This window comes from Balaenoptera acutorostrata, chromosome 8 (assembly GCF_949987535.1).
Source record: "Balaenoptera acutorostrata chromosome 8, mBalAcu1.1, whole genome shotgun sequence".
Taxonomy (NCBI): Eukaryota; Metazoa; Chordata; class Mammalia; order Artiodactyla; family Balaenopteridae; genus Balaenoptera; species Balaenoptera acutorostrata.
The window spans coordinates 66,725,459-66,738,126 of NC_080071.1; the positions used below are offsets into that span (position 1 = coordinate 66,725,459).

The 12,668-nt window shown below is 34.0% G+C and overlaps 1 protein-coding gene across 1 annotated transcript in view; it reads left to right on the forward strand.

The window, feature by feature from the left end:
* The window catches only part of PTH2R (parathyroid hormone 2 receptor), a 108,992-nt gene that overhangs the window by 68,068 nt on the left and 28,256 nt on the right, over positions 1-12,668 (forward strand). Inside the window, exons 7-8 of the mRNA XM_007187830.2 lie at positions 281-434; positions 6,890-6,950. Coding sequence (XP_007187892.2) covers positions 281-434; positions 6,890-6,950 — 215 coding nt within the window. The remainder of the gene's footprint in view (positions 1-280; positions 435-6,889; positions 6,951-12,668) is intronic.

Genomic DNA, 12,668 nt, shown 5'->3' on the forward strand with positions numbered 1-12,668 from the left:
AAGTATTTTTATAAACAAGAAAACTTAAGGAAAAGTGATTTCTTGTAACCTCTAAAGGAATAAAAATCTTATTTTAAAAATAGAATCAAGCCAGCAGTCTTAGAAATGCTATGTTAAAATAACTTTGTTCTGTTCTCTTTCAAAAGTCTTGGCCTTCCCAGGTACAAGAGATATTAGATTATAAAAAAGAAATGGAGGAACTGCTTTTTAAGTGGTCTAATGTTGGAACAAGTACGATTAGGAATTCTAATATGGTGCAATGTTGGTTTATTTGTAACAGATTGGGTGCAAGATTGCAGTTGTGATGTTTATTTACTTCTTGGCTACAAACTACTATTGGATCTTGGTGGAAGGCCTCTATCTGCATAGTTTAATCTTTGTGGCGTTCTTTTCGGACACCAAGTACCTGTGGGGCTTCACCTTGATAGGCTGGGGTAAGGCATTTCTGTCTCCTTTCCTTTTCAACTGGATTATGGATTGTAGGGCTTTCTGTCTTGCCTGTCATTAGCATTCTTTCTGTCATTTTCCTGAAATAATCCCTCCCTATTCTATCTTTATCCTTTCTTTCTCGTTAATTATTTATTCAGGAAATTTATTAAGATCAAGTCTATAATCCTCCCAGCGGTAACAAACTTTTCACTTTTAACTTAGGGTTAGTGTTCTTAGGCCAGATTCTTGAGAGGATTCTTTGGGGGAAATGCCTTGTTAGCCATGTACATTTAGAACTGCTGTGCTCATCATATCTTATGTCAATGTCTTGATTTAACAATAATTTCATCCTAAAAATTTTGATTTTTGAATTTCTAAGCTATAATGATGCATCTTTGATTTGTAATTCTAGGTCATATGATGAGAATGCCAGAAAGGAATTTATAGGACCATCTTGACTGCATTTAACAATGCAAATTACAAATTAATTATGTAGATATACCATGTCTTTTGGAAGGAAATAATTCAAATTACTTTTGGCATAAATAATTTAAAAAAAAGGATATTCAGCTCACATTCCAAAAATGCCTTGTCAGTACTAGAGGGATTACTGAATTAGGCACTAACTCAATGTGATGTGGAGAAAGGATGTTGTTTGTTATAATTTAAGAAAAATTAAAACTCATATGTGGTTAAAATTAAGAAGTCTCAATATTAACAGTTGCTATTTTAATATCCAAATTATGACGTGCTCAGCACAGGGAAAAAAATCAACCAAGTGGCTCAAGATTAAATTTGAAGTTTTTTTTTTCCCATCAAAATAAGAATTTTTTGGCCTGTTTTATCTTAATATTGTCTTAACGTTTGAAAACATGAAGTAAAGGATATTGAATTTCCTGTTAGTTAATAACCTTTAAGAAGAAAAAGGGTCAATTTATTGTCAAGCATTATTTATTATGAAATAATAATTGTTGTGAATAAAATTTTATTTCTGAAAGCAGTTTGTTTTTAGGCTCTCCCTTATCTTTGACTAACAGTTACTAAAATAAAAAAAGATACACTTTATTTGTTTAGGGTACTTTGGAAATTTTCTCAACAGTTTTTTGGTAGTTTGCCTTCAAGGCAAAATTATATCTGTGTACCCACATAATTACTAGAAGTTGGTAAAGATGTTGATAGAAAATTCAACAATGAATTGGTCTGAGTTCCATTTTATTTTTTGGTTTTCTATGACATTGGTCACACTAGTAATAAACTTGTTTTTCTTTATTTACATATTGGTTTGATAGCAAATTCCCCTGTCAGCTCTTATTTGGGCTGTATCACTCAGTTTGTCGCTCTATAAAATCAGGAGTTTGCCTCACTGAAACCCAGGAAACTAGGTTTCATATCTTTCTATGAAAATGAGAATTAAAAACACAGTGAGGGTTCCAGTGAGCTTCTATGCAAGTATGAGGTTCTCACCTTCCATTACAACTTTAATTATTTGTCCACAAAATTTTGTCATAAGAGTGACAATTACAGTAGAGAAGCATCACAACTTGAAATCTTCATTTCACCGAATGGTTTAAGAACATGCATGAAAGCAAGTAGTATCTACATGGAAGATCACTTTACAAAAAGCATCTTACATGCAATATTATGTAATTAACCACAATTAAAACAGTAACAAGTAATCTTTACAGAGTTATGGTTCTATGGTTGGTCTATCTTCCGGCTTCTCTCTTTGCAACTCCAAAAAAATAAATGCTCTAGGCTAGGGCATATATAATTAAAAAATAGTAATATTCTTTTAAGAATTTCTCTCTGCTGCTGAAGTAAATATCCAACTCTATTTGATGAATAGATTATCTTCTCTTATCTCAACACTGAGAGTATGATTTTAAAATATCATTTTTATTTCAGACTCATTTTTCCAACTTTCTATAAGAAAAATAAATATCAAAACATTATAGCTGCTTTGCAGGATCCTTGCTAGACTAATCCATAGTGAACCCAGTTTCAGACTTTCTTCCAGTGATTTATTGGCTTCACTAGAGAAGAGAATTTGCTTGGATTCCTTTGTTGTTCATTTGGACCCAATTATTATAACTTTAAGCTCTCTTTAGCTAGGTAAATACTCAGCACTTTATTACTCACTTTGTAATGGTATGTGGAGTTGCATTATTTACATTGATTTTGCTGGTTCTTAATAATAAGTTGGCAGGGAAGGAAATTACCATCTAAAGAGGAACATATGCCATGTCTGCCTTAGTAAATTGAAGGCAGATATTTAAAATGACTGTTTTTTGTATATCTTTATCACAAAACAAGATGTATAGGGGAGTAAAGGCAAATTCTAATGATGACTATGCTTCTTTTCTTTCAACTAACCATTTTCTTAATTTTTCCTATCCCTGCTCAATTTTCTCATGAATAAGGCACTTTATTCTCAGTTCCAACTACATATTTAAAAAATATATTTAATTCTATATTTAAAAGGTCAGTCAAAAGGTAACAAACTTCCAGTTATAAGATAAATAAGTACTGGGGATATAATATACAACATAATAGGAAAAAAAGTGTCATTCTTGCTTCTTTATCCTTATTGAATGTGGTAATTTACCTCTGTATTAGCAGCCATTCTTAATTTTCACCTGTCAGATGAGATGCCAGAATGTACGTATTATCATATAAAAGCATCTATCCTGGTTATACCACGTAGTCACGTCCCTGTTGCCAAGCTTTCTTGTAGAACATTTTCATATTTTGTATTATCTTAAAATAATCAGGAGAAGGTACTACACTTCCAATTTTATTATCTCTGTATAAAATGATTTCAATCCAGCAAACAATTTTTGATCATCCATTTGGCAGTATATATAATTGAAATACAAGATATATGTTAAAGTCCCAGCACACAAGAAGCATGGAGTCTGACCCTTTAGGTTATTTTATTTTTTGTAAGCCTATTCTCATCATATGTATTATATTCAAAATATTTAATTTATAAAGTCTGTTCTTCATAAAATTATTTATGATAGTCAATATAACACCTTTATACAATTAAAAATCTTCGTTGTTTGCTTTAAGCTGAATTTAAAAATCTAGAAAAACTGTTTCTCCCTTGCCCTATGACTTTTAATGCCATTATTAATTCTACCTTAACGTTATCTTAAAGTTAAAATTATATTTAACCATTAGAGTCAATAAAAGATCTATATTTTGGCCCTACTTTATGAAAGATTAGGAATTTGGTTCTCCCTGCTTATTACTTTTTCCAGACCTTCAAGATGTAATTTGGGGTTTTACTACTTATCATTAAAAAATTCTACAGGTTATTATCTGTTTAAAAGAAAATAAATTATAGTCAAATTTAAATTTATATTTGTAACCATTATGTAGATTTATCTCTGTGTGTTCACCCGGTTTCAAGATTCCACCTCCTCTCCACCAATTGATCTTCTACAGTTTCTGCCCACTGGCAATATTTAATTCAGTAAACATTTTCTTTTCCATTGTAGCTCTTCTGTTTTAGATTGGTCCTTTTTCATAATGCCTTACTCTTCTTCTAGAGCAGATTTTAGACTATGAATTAGATATATTTTTTAAAGATTTCTTTTTTTAACTGTAGTAATTCCATCTCAGGAGAGGGTAACTCTTCTGAAGTTTCATAAATAGACACTCATCTTTGTAACAATGGAAAACTTTAAAGGCTCTGCAGTTTTCCTTACAGAGAGGAAAGGCTCATTCAGTATGGCCTTAGAGTCCTATGAGACTTGAGAACAATTCTATCAAAATTATATAGACGAATTTTTAGGTTCCTCAAAGAATGAATCAGCAAGTGATAGATACTAAATTCCAGCATCCTGCAGTGAGTAGAGAGGGAACTGAAGACATAGCTTGGAGCTTTATGTCTGACCAGTCAACATAGACTGGATTCCCAGGGGAATCAAGGTTTCTGGTTAGTAAGACATTGTATGTCTGTAGCAAATCTGGGAATCCCCATGTCATGATGGGTTTCTAATTTTTAGGGTTAACTCTACACTTCATGATCAAGCTATGACTTTGCAATACCACAGTAGCATTTCAGGAGGAGGGTAAGGCTGAGGTTGGGTTCTATGAAGTCTCTGAAGTGTCCAAAACAAGACAAAATTACATGGGCCCATATGGCAAGACCCTTTTACCCCACTTTGGCTTCAAGGCATCTCTGTCTTATGCAGTGGGCTGCTGTATAAGTTTTTATTTGAAGAAAGTGTTTAATTGCTGAAGTTTTTTTGACTACTATTAGTCCAAACCTTCATTTTAAGGGAGAATAATAATGAAGCCACACCAAAAGTCGAGTCTACTTATTCTTAGACCAGAGATTGCTTCCCTCTCAGAATCACTTATTTATACTGATGTATTTTATGAAAATAACTCAGCTCTTAAGATAAATACAAATATAGAATAACATTCCAATTTACATTAAATTTACTTAAAGTAACACTTAAATTTAAAATAACATCTAGACTTCAAAGATTTTTCCCTTTATTTATGTGTTCTCAATTATGTAATAATGTGACACTAAGATTGGTGACCAAAAATTCTTAAAAAGCCTCAAGGTGGTTTCTGTTCTTTATTCCTCCATGGTTGTCTCTGTGCTCATCTTGTGAATGAGGGTCTTCCAAGTGGATGAGAAAAGCAATTTCATTAAGACATGGTGTCTGATATAAAGTATTTGCTATAATTATCATTTAAAACATAATTCCAAATCCAGCACCATTAATCAATGTTCTATATATAGATCATCATTCAGGAAATTGCCTGATCAGGAGATTGTAAAGGAAGCAGAAGATGAAGACCTGCAAATGAGAAAATGTGAACATTTTGATCAAAGGCAGACACTTTTTAAAGATAACCAAGGCAGTAGAACAGCAAAGGGATCCATGTCAGACCTTTTTGAACCATTCTGTCAGAAGGAGCCGTGCTCTCTCCATTACATAGTGTCATTCTTGTTTTTTCTTCATAGCGCTAATTGATAACTGAAGTTGTGTTATTAATTTTGCCTCCCATACCAGAATATGTTTCAGGAAAACAGCAATATTGTTTATTCTGTTCTTTTTTTTAATCTTCTGAGACTATAACAGTTCTTAACAAATGAAAAGGCATTTAATAAGTGCTAAGTGGATATATGTTTATACAGATGGATGGATAGGTGGACTAGATAGATAGATAGAATAGCAAGCTGAACCTAAGAATTAACCAGAATTGGGTAGATCTCTTTTGACAAAAATTTCCTAGAACATAGAATTCGAGCAGAATTTTTAAAAAAGGAGTTATATAAAAACAATAAATAAAATGGGAATATAGAGTCATAAAGTTAAATAGCCACACAGGCAGGCTGAGGTTAAATTCAATTAGATCACTAAGGAGACCAAAGAAATTCCCTTTTGTGGGATATCACCTTATTTTAATTTTTTTCTGAAATTTTTTTCATCTGAATCTATTTTTATGTTTACTTTTTTTGCTTAGAAAATATATCTGAAAATTTAGAAATGTGTTTTTTAAAAGGTAAAGAATATTGTGTTAAAAAATGTTCTGAGTTAAATTTTTTTCCTCTCTTTGTAAGGTGCTTCCTATGGTTTCTCTTTCTTTTTTTAAAACTTCTTTCTAAAAGGCCACATAATGAAAAGTTATCCATTAAATCCTTTGATCTTCTGTTGCAGTGCTGCATAAAAGTTATGGTTTGTGATTTTTTGTGATGTCAGAGTCCAAGTATAGCGTGAACTGAGCAGTCAACCTTTACTGGGGGCAAAGGACTCATGGAAAGTCAGTATAATAGAGTTGATGTTGTAAGCTCATAGGTGTTTATTGTTTATGAAGGAGAAATATGTCATGCTCAAATCATCAAACTAATATAGCACCACCCTTTGCTAAGCTTTCAGTGCCTGCAATGCTTCTGTCTGGAGCCGATATGAACAAAAAAAAAGAAGGGCTAAACTGATCAAAACTTCCTAATTTTGTAACTTGCAGTGTAGCCTCTCTATGCCTTCAACTTTTAGAATGAGAAAATTTGACTATTTTAGAACAGCAGCCTTTCTGCCACTTCTCATGAGTCCCTCTTGTTGCTTCACTCCTCTTGGAAAGCATGTGGCTTTCGGCATTTCAAGAGGCAAAGTTGGATGCACCGACCACCGCCTGCCTTTGACCCCGGGAACTTCAGTCCCCTCCATACATGTCTTAACCTTACACCCCTCAAAGGATAATAGAGCCAGTGTTCATCTTCAGACTTTTGAGAACGAATAACATCAGTGTACCACCTCCCTTCTCAAACGAACAAGATGAAAATTAAGTGGACTTTTCATATTCACATAGCAACATTTTTCATGCCTGTTTTGATCTCTCATCTTTTAATAGTATATTTTTATGTGATGAATATAAGAAAAAAATCCCTTAATCTTAAAAGAAATATGGTCTCTGAATCCTTTTCTGATTGCAGGGTTTCCAGCGGCATTTGTTACAGCCTGGGCTGTGGCACGAGCAACTCTGGCTGATGCAAGGTGAGTGGAAACAAGAAGAGGTAAAGCAAGAGCCTGGGATTTGCTCAAGACTTGCTGCTGTTCTTGATGACATTGCCCTTTAGGGATGTTATGTGGGAAATTACCTTGTAGCCTCTGATACATTACCAGCAAGTTATCCATCCCAGAGTCATGGGACAGGAAGACTCACAGACCCGATTAGGATGGTCATAAACTCCATGGTTTATGAAATCAATTTGAAACATACAGTGAGAAGCAAGGGGAAAGAGATGGGTAAGTTAACACACTTAGGATATCATGCACACAGGTGAAAGGACAGCACTACCTGAGTCCTGGGATAGGCAGTACTCATATCTCCTCTCTGTCTCTCTCTCACTCTCTCTGCCACATCAGCATTCCCCACTGATGGTGTGGTTATGAGGACCAGAAATGTGGTTGCAACAAGGGGACCAACAGACAGAAGGTGCCTTGAGCCGGAGACACACACTTGCTGTCTCAGAGAGATATAAGGGCAAGTTCACCTGGCCATGGCTCTAGCTTGCCACTTAGCCTGCTGAGCAGCTCTGGGTTTTATTTGCGTTCTTTGGGCAAAGGATATGTGGCCATGGGTTCCACTAATCAGTGGCTGAATTAAGACATCAAGACTATCGAGTACTTCCTGCATATTGGGGATACTTCGTGCCTCTTATATATTTAGTGCATCATGAATATTTAGTGCTCAGTTGCCCCAGATATTTAGTACCTGTGCTTAACACGCATGTGCTCTACTTACTAACTACTGATCTACATTTAACGCAAACTGTAGGTTTAATCCACCCCATTTGTTCTCTTGTCTTCTATAGCATGATTAAATATTCTTAAATGATAAAACAAATGCACATTAGAAGTGGAATCCATCCTAGGGAATCACTAGCCCCCCAGTTGTGTTTCTCTTTGGGTGCTACATGATGAATGGATACTGAAACATTCATTTTTTCATATTATTTCTGTTTTTAGTAATGGTGAGTCAAAGAAAGAAAAGGAGAACATGGAGAAGCATTCAGTGCCTGCTCTTTGCTTTCATGGTCAAACTTATTGCTTGGAATGAATTGTGTCTCCCCAAAATTCATATGTGGGAAGCCCTAATCCCCAGTGTGACTGTATTTGGAGAGACGGCCCTTAAGGAGGTAATTAAGGTTAAATGAAATCCTAAGGGTATGGCTCTGATATGATAGGATTAGTGTCTTCATGAGAAGAGACACGAGGGAGCTCCTTCTCTCTGTGTATGCTCATGAAGTAAAGGTTTTATGAGCACACAGCAAGATGACAGTGCCTTGCATTTTGATCTCAGACTTCAGCCTCCAACTGTGAGAAAATAAATGTCTGCTGTTTAAGCCCTCAGTCTATAGTATATTGTTATGGCAGCCCGAGCAGACTAATACACTTATGATACATGAAAAGGCGATTTAAAGAGAGACAGTTTTAACTTATAGATGTAGTAATGCTGAGCATTCTTCCCTGTTAACAGAATACAGTTTAATATCCACAGATCGTGTACATTTCCTGACAGCAACTCCTTTTTGTTTGCTCCTTTCTTTCATTGAGCCCGTACATTTGTTTTGAGTTACTGAGTATTTCCTTCAGAATCATTTTGTCAGTTGTGCAGTGAAGAAAATGCCACATTATGTGAGCACCTGAATTCTGCAAAGAACCTACCACTGTTCCCCCAAATTTGAAGTCTACAGATCATTATCTTTAGGTGCAGCCTTGCTCCAGAACTCCCCATTCATCAGCTTTCCCTCAGTTGTAGAACTTACTGGCTTTGCTTTTTTTTACACAGCGATATTGGAAATCTCAAAGAAAACTTGCAGCATTGCTGTTTGGTTTCTTGGAGGAGGGAGGGAGGTTGAGTCAGTAAAGAGGTACTAAATAATGCTAAATAATTTTACCCTGAGATGTGTAACCAAATCACTTAGATTTGGAATTTTAGAGAAGGTAGAACTGAAGGCATTGTTTGGTCCAATCCCCACATTTGAGAGGTGAATAGAATGAGACCCAGAGATATCAGGTTACATCTCCAAAGCCTACAGCTAGCCTGGAGCAATTTTGACTCATTCATCCATTCAACAGCTATTCCAGGCCTTGAGCAAGGAAAGAAAGCAAATATATTCATAGTACATTTTATATTGAATTAGATAATTAGTTTTCTTAGTTATCTTGCATTTTTAAAAGAATCATAAACTAGATATTAAATCATTAATAATCATAAGTCTTTTTGCTGAAAAAATAAGAAATACATGTTTATCATTTTTGAGAAAAAATCCATTAGGTATGTAATACTTTGAAAAATACAACTGATACTAAATATTGCTCTAAAACAGATGTATTAATGTAAAAATATTAAATATAAGTTAGATCATGTGACTCTTCTGCATAAAATATTTATTCCTACCTTACTTCGAATAAAATCTTGAATTCTATAGTGCCCTGATCTGAGTGCAATAATTGGGTTAAGGGGTCATTTTATATTTATTTTGCATAGAAAATAAAACTGTATTACCACATTCATGGCATAATTTTATAATTGCCAGATTTGATTTCTCATGAAATTCAGCTTGTCTAAGATAAAAAGTTTTTGTGGGTTTTCTTGAGCGTCATCATCTGACCTATGTATAGTGCTGTATCACAAAGTTCAAGTGGAGAGAGCAGACTTGGAGCATCTCCAAAGGACAGATGGGGCCCCTGCTCATGTCTCTTATAGTTGCGATTTATCTTTTTCTGATCTGGCCTTTCAAAGCTAGAACTCTGATTTTCTCTGTATCTTGGACATTTAGAGATAAGCAGATAAGACCCAGTTTTAGAAGGTACTCTAAACTCTATAGAATATACAAAAGAAGTCTCTTCCAGTTCTAAAATTCTATCAAAGTGTTATTTGACTAAGGTAGGGTAAGATAATTGGGAAGTTTAGATTGGACAAATGACTTAAAAAGTGAATAATTTTGTTTTTCTTTTTACTTACAAAAGCAAAAACACCTTACAAGATACCTTATTACCTTCTCCCTGCTCATTCAAAGGAGATAAGAGATGTCAGCAGGAACCTTAGGGCTTGCAATTGAAAGGACCAAGAAAAGATACACTCCCTCATTCCTAGGAAATCTGCGTGGCTCTCAGGGGACTTCACTTCCTCTACTCTTATCAGAGTGTGAGTTGTGGAGACAATACAGTATTAGATCAATATAATTCCCTGGATCCCTCTGGTGGAACAATGCATTTCCTGTTTCCAGTCCTGGCTGCAGGAAATCCTACTTTCTAGTCTGTATGCTTTACCATTCAGCATACAGACTACTGTGTTTCATGCTCTACCATTCAGAACTACGTTTTTACCGACATTTAGTCCTGCATTTCCTAGAGTGTTAAAATTTATTTTAAAAAATCTGGACAGAGGGTAGTTTCTCAGCCATGTTAACAAACACGATGTGAGCTGGGACATTGAAGAATTAATGAAAAATAAGGATTAATAGCATTTTCTTTAAAATATCTGAAACCTCAGTTGCCTCTTATCAAAGGGCAAATTTGAAACTTTGACATTGAAAATGATCAAAGTCAAGTTTTTCCTGTTTGTAGAAGTAGCTGGTTTGACCTACTTCCAGACACAAGTATTTTGTAGAGCTGAAATTGTGTAATTGAATTCCAGTGTGTCAGGAGACACCACCATGAAATGGCATTGAAGCAAAGAGAGAAGATTATGAAGATATTACCAAATGTCAAAGCTGAAAAGAAAATTTATGAAATCCAAATTTATGAAATCCAAAATTTAGTGAAGCAATGTTCAATTTATATTCTCACAATATGTGCCACTTTCCTTACAGTGGGAAGCCTTTTTAGCGTAGTGTGATAGATGTTTTGCACGACTCAGTAACACTTTTATCTTTCTTGCCTGGCTGAACAATGTGGAAAATAGATGCATACAAATAATATGGGCAATGTTCAATAATGTGTAAACAAGTAAGGTGTATGCAAGTATAAAATGTCCCTGTGTTTGATTTCCATTCTTATTCATTCTTCAAGCCCACTGACTTCGCAGACCAGAATTACACTTTGGTCTAGGGGTCTGGTTGATTTAACTGTGGTACTTCCTTCCAATGGAATGCTGGGCTACTAAGCTCTCTTGGTACTGATATGGAAAGAAATTAAAAACATACTATTAAAAGGAAAGGGCAAGTTACAGAACAGAGTGTACATTGCACTTTTGTAAGATGGGGAAAATAAGATTATAATATTTGTATGTGTTTGTATATGCATAAAGAAATACTGAAAGCATATACAATAAAGTAATAAAAGATGTTACCTGTAAGGAGAAAGGCAAGGTCAGAGGTATACAGGAACATGGGGAGGACTGAGAGGTCTCAATGTCTATCTTTTTATAGTTTGTTTTTTGAAATGAGAATGTATTGCCTATATACAAAATTATATTTAAAAAATATGTTGTTATTACATGTGCACTGAAAATGTTTTACCTTCAAGGAATAGTTGAAATAGCTTTTTATTATCCATAATTTGTTCATTAATTTAAAAGTAACTTTCTTAATAAGTTTATTATCCAGAATTTAAAAGTTATCATTATATCATTAAAATTTCTTTATAAAATTTCATTTACTGTTGCCACAATCAATGCTAGGTTTTGTCTAAGGAGAAAGAAACTGAAGGCTTTTATTTATGTATCTTTAATTTTAAAAAAACGTTTAAAGTGCTACATTAAAGTTTCAAGTGGAACTAGATTTTCTCAACTCTGTTCCATTTATTCTAGTGTAAGACCTTTACCACGAACCAGATTGGGTGAGGTTGAGTCTAACTTACTTTGAATTCAATTCAATTCAACAAATGTTTATTGACTACCTACATGCTATGTACTGTTCTAGGCACTTGTAACAGAAAACAAAAACAACAATGATCCCTGACTATGTAAACTTAAATTCTAGTTGGAGTGAGCAGGAAGCAGAAAATAAATATAACAAATAAGTAAATCAAATCGTGTTTTTATTAAGTACTGTTAAAAACTAACTTTTTAAAATAGAAGATAAAATCATGATCTTATGCAAATATAAAATGAGCACCTATCAAGATTTTTTAACTCACTAATTAATGAGGAAACCAGTAAGATGTTGTAACTGGTTCAAAGGAGAAATAAAAGAATTACATGTTTATATCTAGTAATATGTACACTGAAATAATTTTACAAATAAATGTAAAAACTGGTCAATATTCACAGATCACAGAGCAATTACATTCCACCAAACACAGCTAATTTTCCTTTCTATGGACAAAAATCATTTGCATTCAATTTTCTTCTACATTCCTATCAACAAGAATCATTTGCATGATTGTCAGTTTTCTGTTGCATTTCTGTGGATAAGAATGTACTAATGTCAATGTTCTACAACCAATGGAGTAAATTCTGAAAGTGAGAGGACTTTCTCTATCAACAGGGTTTAATTGTTATGGATCTTTCCAGTGATAACAAAAATAAAGAATCAATGGTACCACATTTAGAAGACTAATTTTTTTGTGGCTCTAGAAACATAGTTTTGACTCTTTTATAAAAATAATAAACCACTATTTATAATACTTATCCCCAAGGGGTAGCTAATAGTATGGAAACCAGGACTGTTACACTTTTTTTTTTTTTTACTGTTTTGGGTGTTCTAGGAGATTTTTTTTTTTTTCCTGTCTACTTGTTTCTTAATCAAAAACCTGGGTCTG